Here is a 16928-nt window from a genome sequence, read left to right as displayed (position 1 = left end):
GTTAGAGAAGTCCAGAAACATAATTCTTACAGCACCACTGCCTCTGTCCAAGTGGGAGAGGGATCAGTGTAGCATATAGATGATGGCATCCTCCGCTCCCACCTTCTCCTGGTATGTGAACTGCAGAGAGTTGAGGGCATGGCGGACCTGTGGCCTCAGGTGTTAAAGCAGCAGCCACTCCATGGTCTTCATCACATGTGACGTCAGGATGACAGGCCGGAAGTCATTCAGCTCACCAAGACGTGATACCTTTGGGACTTGGGTGATGCAAGATGTTTTCCAAAGCCTCAGGACTCTCCCCTGTTCCAGGCTTAGGTTGAAGATGCGCTGTAGAGGACTCCCCAGCTCCAACTCACAGGCCTTCAGCAGTCGTGGCGATACTCCATCTGGAAGTCTCCTCAGCTCTCTGCTCACCTGCACTGCTGTAATTGTGGGTGGGGATGTCTCACCTATGCTGGTATCAGCAGAAGGATGGGTGGAGGGTGCAGTACTCTGAGGTGAGAGTGGGTTAGGGTAGTCAAACCTGTTAAAGAAGTTGTTCATTTGGTTTGCTCTCTCAACGTCTCTCGATGGTGGCGCCCCACTTCGAGCTGCAGCCAGTGATGATCTTCATCCCATCCCACATTTCCTTCATGCTGTTATTCTGCAACTTCTGCTCCAGCTTTCTCCTGTACTGCTCTTTCGCCGCCCTGAGCTGAACTCGGAGTTCCTTCTGCACATGCTTGAGCTCATGCTGATCATTGCCTTTAAAAGCCCTTTTCTTCTGGTTCAAAAGGCTCTTGATGTCACTTGCAATCCATGGCTTGTTGTTAGCATAGCAGCGTACTGTTCTTACTGGAACTACAATGTCCATACAGAAGTTGATGTAGCCAGTAGCACAGTCAACAACCTCCTCAATGTTCTCACTATGTGATCCCTGCAGGATATCCCAGTCTGTAGTTCCAAAGCAGTCTCTCAGAGCCTGCTCTGCCTTAGGGGACCACTTCCTGAATGAGCATGTGGTTGTAGGTAGCGCCCTTCAGTCTTGGTTTGTAGTGAGGCTGAAGCAGAACCAGGTTATGATCTGCTTTCCTAAGCGTAGGCAGCAGGGTGGTGCTGTATGTGTCTTTAATGTTTGCATACAGTGGGTCAATAGTCCTATTTCCCCAGGTGTTACAATCCAGATACTGGGAGAAGGCAGGTAATTTTTTGTCCAGCGTCACATGGTTAACATCTCCAGCGATTAGCACAAGCGCCTTGGGGTGCTGTGTTTGTAATTTAGCCACAGCGGAGTGGATGACGTCACTTGCTATCTCCACGTCCGCCCGAGGAGGGATGTAAACAATAACAACAATGACGTGTCCAAACTCTCTGGGCAAGTAATAGGGACGCAGACTTACGGCCAACAGTTCGATGTTCCTATATATGTGTTTATATATATATATATATATATATATATATATATATATATATATATATATATATATATATATATATATATATATATATATACTGCATATATGCCTGAAGGACATGTGGAGGCCAGAGTAACAGTTGGAGAGCCAGCCAGACAACCCTGTTTAATTTAACAAAACAAAAAAGGTTAACCTGCAGGCTGAAGAACACAAAATTCAGCCAATCCAGATTTCCAATAACAATGCATATTTTTATAGCTTAGGGGCTCTATGTTGGTTCACGTCTGCATCCAGATGCCCCTCTTTATTTCGTCCCTACCAGGAAAGATAGGACCTTCTCAGGGGACCGTGGGCAGGATCAGTCATCATTAGGATTCTTCCTGGAACTGCAGGTAGAAGAAAAGGACAGAGATGGCGGCTGCTTTCGGTTCGGGGTGGTATTGCTTATCTTGTTTGAGCCCTGAAGGTTCTCCCCAGGTGCACATGTGTGAAAATATATACATATACTGTATGCAATGGATTCAGAAAGTATTTAGACCTCTTCACTTTCTGCACCCTTTATTGTGTTGCAGATATAATTTTAAATGGATAGATTTGCCATTTTGTCCATAAATTTCCACTTAATAATCCATAATGACAAAGTGAAAACATTTTTTCAGAAAGGTTTGTAAATTTATTAAAAATCAAAAATTGAAATCTTCTATTCTTATAACTATCCAGACCCTTAACCCATTACTTTGTTGAAGCCCTTTTCAGCAATTCCAGCTTCATGTGTTCTGTACAAGCTTTGCACACCTGGATTTGAGCAGGTGTAAATACTGTGTAATTTAATATAACTACGTTTCTGTCTGTCTGTTAGAAAATCATGCAAAAAGTACTGGACCTATCTCTACATAACTTTGCTACATGCAAATTCAAATGTTAGGTTATTTGGCAACTCTAAACTGGCCTAGTCTGAGTGAGGGCTGTATGACCTGCAGTAGGCTAACATTTTGTTGAGGCCTGGTTCCTGACATGCACTCAGTGCTACTCATGTAGGCTTAGTTTCTTAAAATAAATAGATATGCCAGGGTAAGAAGTCATACTGTACATTTATTAATAAAATTATTATATAGTCGCATTTATTTGTGGCAAGTCAAGACTTAAGAGCTTTAGTCTGTTCATTTTTTTTAATTTACTGAATCAAAGAGGAAATGGTTATGATAATAGATGAAAAACAAGTAAAAATAAATGTTTATTAATGTTGTATGAATAAGCATTGTTCTAAGGTAATATGGATACTTAGCTATGTTTTTTCTTGTCTTATTTAAGCACAATAACTTCTTCTTTCGGCTGCTCCCGTTAGGGGTTGCCACTGCAGATCTTCTTCCATATCTTTCTGTCCTCTGCATCTTATTCTGTCACACACATCACCTGCATGTCCTCTCTCACCACATCCATAAACCTTCGCTTAGGCCTTCCTCTTCTTCTCCTCCCTGACAGCTCTATCCTTAACATCAGACTCCCAATATACTCAGCATCTCTCCTCTGCACATGTCTAAACCAACGCACTCTCGCCTCTCTGACTTTGTCTCCTCACCGTCCCACCTGAGCTGACCCTCTAAGGTCCTCATTTCTAATCCTATCCATCCTTGTCACACCCAATGCAAATCTTAACATCTTTAACTCTGCTCTGTCTCCTTCTTTCTGGTCAGTGCCACCATCTCCAACCCATATAACATAGCTGGTCTCACTACCGTCTTGTAGACCTTCCCTTTTCACTCTTGCTGATACCCGTCTGTCACAAATCACTCTTGACACTCTTCTCCACCCATTCCACCCTGCCTGCACTCTCTTTTTCTCCTCTCTTCCATAATCCCCATTGCTCTGTACTGTTGACTGTATTTAAACTCATCCACCTTTGCCAACTCTACTCCCTTCCTTCTCACCATTCCACTGACCTCCCTCTCATTTACACACATGTATTCTGTCTTGTTCTTACTGACCTTTATTTTTCTCCTCTCTAGAGCAGATCTCCACCTCTCCAGGGTCTCCTCAACCTGCTCCCTACTCTCGCTACTGATCACAATGTCATCAGCAAACATCACAGTCCAAGGGGACTCCTGTCTAATCTCGTCTGTCAGCCTGTCCATCACCATTGCCAATAAGAAAGGGCTCAGAGCCGACCCCTGATGTAATCCCACCTCCATCATTCCACTGTCACACTTCCCTCATGCATATCCTGTACAACTCTCACGTACTTCTCTGCCACTCCCGACTTCCTCATACAATACCACAGCTCATCTCGAGGCACCCTGTCATGTGCTTTCTCCAGGTCCACAAAGACGCAATGCAACTCCTTCTGGCCTTCTCTGTACTTCTCCATCAACATCCTCAGAGCAAACATTGCATCTCTGGTGCTCTTTCTTGGCATGAAACCATACTGCTGCTCACTAATCATCACCTCACTTCTTAACCGAGCTTCCACTACTTTCTCCCATAACTTCATGCTGTTGCTCATCAATTGTATCCCCCTGTAGTTACTGCACATCCCCCTTATTCTTAAATATCGGCACCAGTACACTTCTTCTCCACTCCTCAGGCATCCTCTCACTTTCCAAGATTCCATTAAACAATCTGGTTAAAAACTCCACTGCCATCTCTCCTAAACACCTCCATGCTTCCATAGGTATTTCATCTGGACCAACGGCCTTTCCATTTTTCATCCTCTTCATCGCTGTCCTTACTTCCTCCTTGCTAATCAATTGCACTTCCTGATTCACTATCTCCACATCATCCAACCTCTTCTCTCTCTCGTTCTCTGCATTCATCAGCCTCTCAAAGTACTCTTTCCATCTGCTCAACACACTCTCCTCGCTTGTGAGTACGTTTACATCTTTATCCTTCATCACCCTAACTTGCTGCACATCTTTCCCAGCTTGGTCCCTCTGTAGCCCACCAGTCCTTTTCTCCCTCCTTAGTGTCCAGCCTCTCATACAACTCATCATACGCCTTTTCTTTAGCCTTTGCCTCCTCTCTCTTCACCTTGCGCCTTATCTCCTTGTACTCTTGTCTACTTTCTGAATCTCTCTGACTATCCCACTTCTTCTTTGCCATCCTCTTCCTCTGTATACTCTCCTGTATTTCCTCATTCCACCACCAGGTTTCCGTTTCCTCCTTCCTCTTTTCAGATGTCACGCCAAGCACCCTTCTTGCTGTCACCCTTATTACATCTGCTGTAGTTTCCCAGCTGTCTGGTAATTCTTCACTGCCACCCAGTGCCTGTCTCACCTCCTCCCTAAACTCAACCTTGCAGTCTTCCCTTTTCAACTTCCACCATTTGATCCTTCGCTCTGCCTTCACTCTCTTCCTTTTCTTGATCTCCAGCGTCATCCTACAGACCACCATCCTATGCTGCTTAACTACACTTTGTCCTGCCACCACTTTGCAGTCTTCAGTCTCCTTCAGATCAACTCTTCTGCATAGGATGTAATCTACCTGTGTACATCTTCCTCCACTCTTGTATGTGACCCTATGTTCCTCCCTCTTCTTAAAATACGTATTCACCACAGCCATATCCATTCTTTTGGCAAATTCCACTATCCTCTGACCTTCTTCATTCCTCCTAGACGCCTTACCTACCCATTACCTCCTCATCTCCTCTCTTCCCTTCACCAACATGCCCATTGAAATCCGCTCCAATCACCACTTTATGTTCATCACTTCATCCAACTCACTCCAAAAATCTCCAATTTCCAGCTTCATAATCATTACTCTGCCTCTCCAATTTCCAGCTTCATAATCATTACTCTGCCTGACACTCTTTTCACCTCCAAAACACTCTTGATATACTGCTCCTTCAGAATAATTCCTACCCCATTTCTCCTCCCAGCCACACCATGATAGAACAATTTGAATCCACCTTCGATCCACCTGGCCTTACTCCACTTCCATTTAGTCTGTTGCACGCACAATATATCAACCTTCCTTCTCTCCATCATATCTGCTAACTCTCTCCCCTTACCAGTCATACTGCCAACATTCAAAGTTCCTACCCTCAGTTCCACTGTTTTTACTTTCCTCCTCTCCTCCTGCCTCCAGACACGTCTCTCCCCTCTTTTTCTCCTTCTTCTTTGGCCAAAAGTAGCTCAATTTCCGCCAGCACCCTGTTGGCTAACAGTACTGGTGGTGGTCGTTGTTTACCCGGGGCTCGACCAATCTGATATGGAAAATTATATTGTTGTCCACATATTGATTTGGAAAAATGTCACACCGCATGCCCTTCCTGACATAACCCTCCCCATTTATCCAGGCTTGGGATCGGCAGGAAGAAACACACTGGTTTGTGCATCCCCTGTGGCTGGGTTTATTTAAGCACAATAACAAAATGTCATATTTGATTCATAGACACCAGCAAGGCACACCCCAGTGCTGAAGATCGGGCAGCACTAGTGAATGAAGACAGTGAACCCTCTGATGATGAGCTGCTGTCCCTCTCCAGTCAGCAGAGCAATGCCAGCAATGAGAAGATGCAACAGGGAACTCCAAAAGGTCACAAAAAAGCAGAATCCCAAGCTCCTCCACCACTTGCTGAAGACGTGGACCTCCTGGGGCTGGACTGCAGTCCTGAAGACAAGGCATTTAATGCTGGGCCCCAACAACCCCCCACTAACGCAGACCTACTTAATGACTTGTTTGGAGCAAGTCCCTTCTCCCCCCAGCCTGGACAGCCTGACAGCAGACCATCTTCTGCTCAGACTACCCCACGAAAGACTGCTGCACCTTCATCACCTTGTCACTCCCCAATGCCTGAAAGTAAGGATTTACATTAAGAATATTGAGCTACTGCACACTTTAATATTTGTATTATTACTGCACAAGAGGCTAACAGAAATTAAAGAATTGTAGATAGCTTCTAGTAGGATATATTGAAAAAAGGAAAAAATCTGCACCAACACATCCTAAGAATAAATATTAGCATGATTTGCCAAATTTTGCTACCATATTGATTATTATGTACTTTGTCAGCCCTAGAATTTGGAAAACATGATTTTCTTTGACATGTATAATGGTAGGTTCATTCATTTTAAATAACTTCTCTTACAGCAGGTTTTGATCTTTTTGGAGGATCACTTCTTGGCCCAGGTAATGCAGGACAAACTGATCCTTTCTTGAACGTGACTCGCTCTGCCTCCCCAACACCGCCGGCTGGAGGTAGTAAATCTTTTTAACTATATAAATTCAATATTTACTAACTTTTTGTGCTTTCAGTCCAAACCACTTACATCATGTAAAATGTCTGTGAAAATGATTCCCACCCTTAGAAATTTTCACATTTTATTGTTACACAACATTGAATCCCAGTAGATTTAATATGGTTTTTTCGACACTGATCAACAGAAAAAGGCTTTTTAATATCCCAGTAAAAACAGATCTCTGCAAATGGCCTAAATTAATTCTAAATATAAAACAGAAAATAAATGATTTCATAAGTATTTACCTTCTTTAATATGATACCTCTCACTGGTGCAGCCTTTTGGTTTTAGATGTAACAGAATAATTTCAATAGGGATCACTTGTCTGGGGTTTCATTTGATTTGCATGTGGAAGGGCCAACTTGTGACTACTGTTAAAAAAGGCACAGAGAGAGTTTACTAAAAGGCACATGGGACACTCTGAAGTCAGCTACATGAAAGGTCCATGGTCTGATAAGACCAAAGTTGAGCTTTTTGACTGTCAGGCAAAACACGTCATCCCCACTGTGAGCATGGTTGTGGCAGCATCAGGCTACGGGGATGCTTTTCTGCAGCAGGCCCTGGAAGGCTTGTGAAGGTAAAATGAATGCAGCAAAATATGTGGAAATCCTGAAGCAAGACCTGATTGAATCTGCCAAGAAACCTGTACATAAGGATAAGATTTGTTTTCCAGCAAGATAACGAGCCAAAAAAAAAAAAAGACAAAGCTGCACAGAAATTGTTCCAAACAACAATGTGAATGTCCTGCAGTGGCCATGTTAGAGTCCAGAACTCAATCAGATTGAGAATCTGCAGCTGGACATGCAACCTGAAACAGCTTGAGCAGATTTGCAAAGAAAAATGGTGAAAAATGACCATGTCCAAATGGGCAAAGCTGATAGAGAGAGAGAGAAAGAGAGAGACGTGTGCATGTCTGCCATCTACTAATACTGATGTGATGAGTTGAATACTTATGAGATCAGTTATTTTGTGTTTTACATTTGTAATTAACTTAGACCTCTTGACAGAGACCTGTTTTCACTTTCTAATTAAAGAGCATTTTTAACGGATCAGTCCACTATGATTCAGAGTTGTACTACAAAATATAAAAATTTCCAAAGGGTTGAATACTTTTTTATAGATATTATATCTGGTGAGGTGAGTGTTGTAAGAAAGGTGCTATATAGCGCCCTACCCGACCAGATTCACATGGAGGCACGTACAAAAATAAAACAAATATGCATTTTTCATCAGCTGGAGGGCACGTCTTCCCCGTAATCCCTCTAGCCACAACACAGTCCCAAAAGCACAAGCAAAGACACACAACACACTTCTCTCTTCTACCACCACTCCTCCTCAAGCTTTGTCCTCCTTCCACCCAACTCTGGCCACTGAGTGGTGGTCGCTGACTCCCTTTATTGGGTACCCGGAAGTGCTCCAGGTGCTTGATTGCCGACTTCTGGCTGCACTTCCGGGTGTGGCGAAACCAATGCCCAAAAGGGGCCGGCAGCTCCTGCTGCAGCATCCCCTGGCGGCGCCTGCAGACCCCAACAGGGCCGCACAGAACTCCAACCCCCATGAAGCCCTGTGGGAGTCCGAGGCACCGCTGCAACCCATGGAGGCTGCCATCTAGCGTCCAGAGGGAGATACTGGGTTTCCCACCCTTGCCCCCCTTGTACATATGGTGCAGGGGTGTCCCGGCCATCCATCACAGTGTTCAAATAATATGTTTTCTTAAGAAATGTGTAATAGAAATGTTCTGTTTAAAAACAGCCATGCCGGGATCCACAATTCACATTCCATAGGATTATAATGGTTTGCCGTGGGTAGTAACAGGATAACCGGAGCCACTGTAAGGTGTTACCTGCACTTAAGTTCAGACCATCCAGCATAAATAAACATGTAATTCCTTCGTGTCTTGCCAAGTATGAGTATAGTCATTTACTACAGAGGCTGGAAATTCAAGAAAGAGAAATCTACAGCTTGGACAATACAGCTTAGTATTGTTGTTCTTTCTTTTACCTTCATGTTATAAAGTCTTGTGCTCCCACTCCAATTTGTACCCTTGGAGAACTGTTCCTCCTTTAAGTTTTATTAACATTTATCTCTCTATTATAAAAAAAAAACTCTTGAGACGATACAAAACTTTTTTCCTCCGACAAGACGTGATCTTTTGAAGAGAGACACTTTCACGTCACGTCATACTTACAACCTTTGGAAGCAAGTCCCGTGTTACACATACAGAGCGGTTAGAGATAATGGAAGTAGGAAAATTCAAAAGTCTCAAAAAAATGAGAGTAAAGATTGCATTAGCGCAAACAAACTGAAAATATTACTCGATGAAATAACAGAACAGCGAAAAGAGATTGCATAGTGTTTGAGGATGTCTGGGGGAGAAGAAAGACAAGTCAGTGAGACAAAAGGACAGCTGCTTTACTGGCTTTTAAACGTTCGAAGCACCACACGAAATGCAGATCACGCGGCACAGCACCCCCTAGTAATCTATATATTTAGTAAACTGACAACTGTAAACATTTATAGCAGTCACTTAGAAAATCTGCTTTTGCAGACATGAAAATATGCTCCTTAAAAATTTAGAGTTTAAGAGTTACTTTGCAGTTTATTTGGTTGCCTTTAATGTTAGGATTATTCCACAGGAAATCATAATAGTAAATAAAAGCAACCATGTTTGACAGCCAGGACAATAATGTTCTTCTTTGTCATTGGCAAATCAAAGTAAATTCAGCCAACATAAAATAACTTGTGCAAACAAATCAATCTGGGTCTTTAACACTAACTGATACGTGATGCTTGTAATACTGTATGAGGACTTGTAGGAATTGGTTGGCTTTGTCAATCCTAGAACCTCAAGTGTTATGGAGAGTGTTGACCTCATGACCTGTGATTCAGTGGCTGGGCTGTTTTAACTTATTGGTGATTGTACTGAAATAAACTGCCTAATGCTTTCATTATTTAGGAAGGACGTCACCGATTCCTCCTACAACGCCAACAGTGAATATTCAGCAGCCAAACTTGATGGGTGGATGGGAATGGAGTACACCAGCCCCAGCAGGTAGAAAGATTTCACATGTTTACATATTTTTAGTTGTTCATTACAACTTTTACAAATTGTTAGTTGTTACATTGCTTAGACAGGTTTGCTTGATATATTGTGTTATTGGAGGAATAAGGGTGAAACGGACTCAAAAGAAGCAAACTGATTAGACCCATCAAGTGCTTGCTCACTACCACCTTCTAGTTATTGAACTGCTACTTTAAAGTTTATGAAGTTCAGATTTCTTTTATGTGTTATTTGTAATTCTTGTCTTACCTTGTTTTCCCTGTGCTTTTGCTTTCTAGTGTGACTTTTCAGTAAAGCTGAACTATTTGGGGAAAATACTCCATCTAACTGCAACTTTTCTAACCGATATTGCGATTGCAATTTCATTTGTGATATAATTTTTTAAAGTCAAGCTTCACCGTGTAATAGATTTAAAACATGATGGAACAATACTGCATGTGATACCATCAAAATGGTAACTTTAAATTTTAACTTTTATATTCTGTTGCAAGGATGACGTATTTATTATATTTTTACTTGGCATAAAACATTGAACAATCAAACAGAAAACAAAAAGCTGTGACTTGTGGCTCAGGAGCAGCATCTGAATATTGCACAATCTGTAATTAATAGAACATAATTTACTGATATCCTGTATTAGCTTTATAAATTGAGAAACCACTGAATAATTATCAAAAACGTGATCATTAAATCTCTATATACGGTATATATTTTAAGTCCAATGTCTGTCTGTTTTTCACGAGAGACCTACTTAACGGATTTAGATTGGGTTTTTTTCTATAATTTGCTTGAACATTCCGGTTGATTTTGCGACTCATTCCACTAAGTATCATGGTTCGCTCACAGGAGTGATTTATTTACACTACACGACTGAGGATGTGGGCCGAGGGGAGGGGGAAGTGTGACGTCGGGCGTAGGGAGTCAGGGCCCTCCTCACTCACGCACCAGGCTCTGTTCGAGTCGCTCTACCTCTCGTCACGTGTTCGAGCGGACCTCGCCTCCGCTTAGCTAGCGATACCTGTTTGTTTATTGATTTTTAAAGTTTGTCCTGTTTTACAATTACATGAGTGGAGCTGTGAGGGACAGCTACACTGTAAATTGAATCGAAATGTTACGCAAAATATTGAAATATTGCATATTCAAATAAAATATTTATTTGCAGATAAGTATCATTTATGTTTTGAACTTTTTTTTTTTACAGAGGCAGCCACTATAGCATAAAATGCAGAACAGCTAAAATCTTAAAATTGCTCTAAACAAATGAAGCCTTACATAATACTTGCTTCCATGACAGCTCTACTTCTTCTAAACACTCATTGTGGTCTTTAAAGATTTTTTGTCAGGAGCCACCAGCATGTCAGTCTTTTTTTGCAGGTTTCAGACATGAACGCAGACACGTGACTACGTCTTTCTGATGGTGAATTTGTGGGTGGAATACGCAGGAATTTGTGAGTTTGATCAACATAGGAAAGTAAACAGTGTGTACTAGCAGAGTCAAATTAGACAAAAAAAAAGTTTGAATATTCAAATTACAAATAAGTAAATGTTCCAATATATTCGAACTTAGGTTAACAATACTTGACTTGGTTTGTTCTTGCATTTTTATACTTTACTATAATATTAATGGCGACAGAGGTGGCCAGACCAAGAACAAACACCAAAAAAAAAAACACATTCTAGAGGTATTCAGGCAAGAGCAATCAAAATCCCAAGCATCCGTGCCCTATACAAGCAAAGCATCAGTCTTGTTTTCAGTCTGCTACTGACGGCTACATGTGCAAGTTTAAACTGCACGGCCACTTTGGCACAAAAGCACAGTCTTAACCCTCTCCCCAGCATGTGTGCCTTGTAAGGATTTAGGCTCCTTTTTGTGGCTGCTTTTATGTCTCATTGTCCTGACAAGGATCAAGACAAAGACAGCGGCAGTATGAGAATAGTGAACGTGAAAAGTACATTTAATATCACAGCATTCAGAAAAAAAAGCTATTGGCACCTTTAGGCTTGCTCAGAAATGATCTATTCCAATTTTTTACATCATTAGAGATGTGTTTATATAAACTGTCCGAAGTACACTTGTGGCAGAACCGTCACCCAGACCAAATCCTAAGGCGGGCCTTTGCTTTTCTGTGGTGCAGGCACTACAATTTGAATTTCTAATTTTAAATATGGCGAATCCTTTTTCACTTTTTAAAAACAAGGCACTGATTTAAAAATAAATAAAGAGATGATTTGTAATGAGGGGTAGGTGCCTCTTTGATCAGCAGACAAGCTCACATCACCATCACTCAGGCGCAATTCAACCGAGTTAACTAAAGAACAGCATTAAGCAAAAAATAATAATAAAATCAGTTAATAAACAAATGGAGTGCTACAGACTATATTAATAACACACTTGACATCGCCAAGCCAGGCAGCACGTATGCATAAAGCAAAAGAGATAAAGCGGTGGCTGCCACAGAAAGGGATCAAAGTGCCCCATGTGGAGCTGCCTCTGTACAGCTTGGTTAGGATTTTCCATGCCCAGATCATCTATGAACTCGGCACATTATTTAATCCGACTGTGTTCACTCATGCTGTTTGATAGCAGAATTCAGTTGGCAATATGAGGATCTTTCGGTGAAATATTTGCTAGTCACATAATTCAGGAGCGGAGGCAATGTCCGATGTTTTGCAGCATGTATAATGCATTTTTTTATTAACAGTACACATTGGTGACTTTGGAAGGACACACAACCTCCTGCTGAAGGTAATGTGGACTTAACTGTCCGGATTAACCAGTTGGGGTATAATATATGATCATACTCGTAGAAGGTCATCTATCGATCAAAAATCACCTATTCAGTTCTTTATGAATCTACAAGTACATGCAGTATGTACATTTTATTCAAAAGAGTATTTTTCCATATTATAAAGATATGAATGGGTCTGCTTGGCCGGGCATGGCACCTGGGTCCTGCCCACACCGATGAGTCTGACTTAGGGATCAAATAGCACATTAGTGAAGCAGAGACAAACATTTGGAAAGGGTCTAAAGCTGCAGCTTTTATTAATGAAGAAAACAAGCTAACCATTCAAAATTACAAAAAGACAGATCACAGGGGTGAAGTGAAAATACGGATCTGCAAAATACTGCAGCTTTGCATAATGGGTCTGGAGTAACACAATGCCAAAATTACCGTTTTTACTTGTGTACCACACCACCTCGTGTAAGACACGCACCCTAATTTTTACAAAGAAAATCGAGAAAATCGTTTTCCCCCGTGTATGACGCACATTGTGATTGTATAGGAAGCGTTTAGAGAGAGAGAGAGGGCGTGAGCAAGCAAGCAAGAGGGAGAGTGCGAGTCTGCGAGCCCAAGCAGAAGAAGTAAACATTACAGAATTACATTTCCTCGTGTATGACGCGCACCTGATTTTCTAATGCTAATTTTTGGGAAAAAAATATGCGTGTGGTATACGCGTAAGTACGGTAGTCTGGATAAAATGAAATAACCGCTACCGCTTTTGAATAAGACCCTTTTTTTAAAAAAAATAGAATTCGAATAGCAGTGTTCGATCTAACAGCCCTATTAGCCAGACACTCTGCATATCCTAAATCGCAGCCTTTGCGATTTGTTAATGGCATTGTTTCAACTGGTGATTTTGTTCAGCCCTACTTCTGGGTTTAAGAATTCTACCTTTATAATAAAAGGTATAAAGCTGTTGGTCACTATACTTTGACTCCTCTTATCAGATAGCACATTTTGTGGTGCTCTTTTTGTATTCAAACCTCCATTTTTCTTCTCAAACTGAATGTTTCTATGTGTTTCTGTTTGCTTCACAGTGTACGTTGTAGTGTAAATTCGAAACCGTCTTAGTTATCGAACCAAGCCTCTCAGAGTAAGCTGAGAGAAGCAGATCTTCACAAAGTGCGTACCGAATGCCCAGCTGGGTGCACAGATTACCCCAAGAGAAAACATCTCTGTAAAAACACAACACTTGCCAGTTCTTTGGACCTCTTCTACAAGAAAAGAGATAGTTTGTGTGTTTTTGTGATTAACAGGGATAAAGCATGCAATACATTATTCAGAACTGTTGTAATAACGCACATAAAATGTACATTATGCATTAAACAGATCAGTTTTTAAATAGCTAAGACCCGTCTCACGATTTGCACTGCTTTCTTCTGAGGTGGGGTGCTTAAAATTCCAAGCAACTGTCTCTGGTACCTCATTATAAAACACCAGATGCTCCAAAGCCAGCTGATGCTAATATCACATTGCATGACTTCTAGTCAATTTTGATAACTTCAGTTGCTGATCTCGTCACCAAAGGATGTTAGATTATGTTCTTATGGCAGCATTAAGAGGAATCAGTTTGAGTAGTTTAACCATTAGCATAAATAAACGGGTTTGAAGGACTAAATGGTCTCCTTCTTGCTTGTCATGTTTATTATGTTTATGTGACATGAAATTGCAGGATATATTAGAGAACTGCATGACGACTTTTCAGTACAGTTTGACACTTCCAAAGTAACATGACCTCTTTGCACTATGATGACCAATAACATGCTGCCTGATGGAGTCAGTGCCTGTGTGAAGAGTTTACAGGTACGACGACTTCAGTCTTTTTTCTTCTTCTTTCCATTCTGCTGTGGTAATTAAAACACAGGATGTCAGACAGAGAAGCCACTTGTCTGTTTGTTAGGTCCACAATACCCATGTTTCTTATTCCTCACCACTGCTTTATGAGCACTGTATTTCCGGGTTGGCACTCTTTGGCTGTCTGCTCTCATCCAGTGTATGACATAATTGTTGGGGTGAGACACTGGATATGTCACACGACACAACTGCCAGTCACTGGAGCGTGCTGAAACAGTCTCTGACTTACTAAAAGTATGTAAATTAAATCTATAACATAACATTTCTGGAAAAGTATTGTAATGTGACAGGGCCTTAACAGATATAATCCCTCCAGTACTTCCTAGACCTGCCTATGGACCTTTTTTTCTCACATGGGAGACGCTGTCTTAGTAACTTGTGCTTCAGTGTTTCACAGAAACTGAGCTCTTCAAACCTTGTAGAGGAATCTTATTTCAGCCTAAGAGGTGAGAACATTGTGGATTAATATTTATGTCAATATCAAAGATGCCTGCAAGGCTAAGCTCCATTCCCATTTTGGACAATTACATCATATTTCTTTGCACTTGCTCCCTGCACACAGACCACTCTAAAACAAGTAAAATAATTTGTGAGAATAATAAAAGTGGGGCAGAATTTGTGACACAGGAGTGTTTTACATGCCCTCACAGGAATCTGTTTAAGTTTACAGTCAATGGCTTGGGTGGGGCAGTCGGGTATGGCACAATTTTAACAAAGGTTGCAAAGTTTTGGCCATATAGCATTCATGAGGTTTGTACCTGAAGAGGAACGAGAAGCTAAAATATATAAGAGAGGGAGAATGAAAATAATTCAGTTCAGATGAAAGTTGAGAGGGGGAGTGAAAAGCTGCTGCAAGAGAAGATGAAGGCAGAGATTTAACTGTTGGCATTTCATTAAGGCCTTGTCATCCCAGGCTGAGAATGAGCTTAGCTTCTATTGTTTTAAAAGGGTCTTTGAGGGGCTGAGAAAAAACACAGATCTGTGTGGCTGTGATCAAGGATCGTGAAGTAATCTACAGTAGGCTTCATAGGGTCTTTAATTTTAATCGCTCAAATATACTCCCTGAAACATTCTGCTAGCCATCTCCCTGTCTTACCAATGTAGATGACTGGACACTTCCTGCAAGTAATTTGGTAAATGCAGTTTTTATACTGGCGAGAGGTCCACTGTTTAATATTAAATTTACCAAAAAGACCAGATACAAGGGTGCGGCTGCTGTTACATCTCTCCCTCTGTGAAATGAGCTGCAGACAAGAAGTTTGTGTAAGTTAGGTGGTCGCTTGAAGGGGATCAAGGGAAAAAAAAGGGCTCTTGTAGAAGGATCAGTCTGCAAAATGGGGAAATTCTGCTTAATGACCCATGGGAGAGACAGATATAAGTAACATTCACAGTTATCATTGTGAGTGGTTGCCAAGTGGTCTTATAGCTCCCTAGTTACCAGAATAAATGGCCTAGCTTTGATTGTACTGTGGTGTATAGTGACAATTAGCGTAATTAAATATATTGTAATTAATCCTTGCATTAACTTTCAGAGGCAATACTTAAAATCATGTGCAGGCACTCTAGAGCTGTGAGGCAGCAACTACAGCCACTGTGATGCCCACCAATGAATGATTTTTCAACATTTCTGAATATTATTATGCCATAAATAAGCATTAATAGTAAACATTTAAAAAAGAAAAGGGAGAATTAAAAAATGCAATAGAAAAGCAGCGGCATAGTACACTGAAAAGCACGACAGTAGTGGATTTTTCCCTTAGCTCTCCACTCCACCTTGTGGATGAAAGTAATACTGCAATGTATACTGTAGCAAATGGAAAACAAATGTTTTTGAACTGCTGCAGAGAAAGATGTTTATGGATGACTGAGTCTGAAGGTGTATTGCAATGTGCATAGTGCATGGTGGTCTGTGTTTTGTTGAATGTGATTTTTTTTGTTATATATTTGAACTCTTCTTATAAAACAAGGATTTAATATACAGCAGGTGAATGAATACATATTTGTCACAGCATCTTTTCAACAGTAGGCAAACACCATGGCCGTTGACATTTGTTCAATTTGGTTCAGTGCAGATGAAAAACAGCGTGTTGTAAAACTGAAAATGTTTTTTATGCACCTGACTATATTCTCCTGAGGTGAATACTTCACATTTTAGTGGTGTGGCATATCATTTTTCAAGTGTTTTTCTGAGAAAGAAGATTCTTTTTAGGTTCTTTTTCAAAGTCTCATTTTAGTAAAAATGCTCAAATCATCTATTTTCACAAAAAAAAACAAATTTGAATTATAATTTTAGTGTTGAACAAAAGAATGGGCCTAGTTCTGCTTACCGTTTGTGTATTGATTATTTTTCATGAAATAAATATATAGTCCATATTAAAAGTACTCCCCACCTTGTATGTTTTCCCATTTAATTATTATACAGCATTGAATCCCAGTGGATTTATTTTGGCCTTTTTAACATTGATCCAAAAAAAAAGACGCTTTAATGTCAAAGTGAAGACCACTTAAAACAAGAGACAAGCAGGCAACTGACAGAGAAAGTCAATAACCGCTTAAATAACCAGAACACCAGGGTGGAGACTGTAATTGTGATGATGAA

The 16928-nt window shown here is 40.9% G+C and overlaps 1 protein-coding gene across 9 annotated transcripts in view; it reads left to right on the top strand.

Annotated features, from left to right (window-relative positions):
* Positions 1–16928, top strand: part of dnajc6 (DnaJ (Hsp40) homolog, subfamily C, member 6) — a 135729-nt gene that overhangs the window by 102134 nt on the left and 16667 nt on the right. For 6 of the 9 annotated variants that reach the window (XM_039734946.1, XM_039734943.1, XM_039734939.1 and 3 more), the window contains 3 exons: positions 5781–6188; positions 6480–6587; positions 9585–9680. In XM_039734946.1, coding sequence (XP_039590880.1) covers positions 5781–6188; positions 6480–6587; positions 9585–9680 — 612 coding nt within the window. The remainder of the gene's footprint in view (positions 1–5780; positions 6189–6479; positions 6588–9584; positions 9681–16928) is intronic. The other 3 variants (XM_039734945.1, XM_039734944.1, XM_039734940.1) reach the window with 3 other exon arrangements.

The sequence above is a fragment of the Polypterus senegalus genome, chromosome 14 (genome assembly GCF_016835505.1).
Source record: "Polypterus senegalus isolate Bchr_013 chromosome 14, ASM1683550v1, whole genome shotgun sequence".
Lineage (NCBI taxonomy): Eukaryota > Metazoa > Chordata > Cladistia > Polypteriformes > Polypteridae > Polypterus > Polypterus senegalus.
This window is presented reverse-complemented; position numbering and strand designations above follow the sequence as displayed.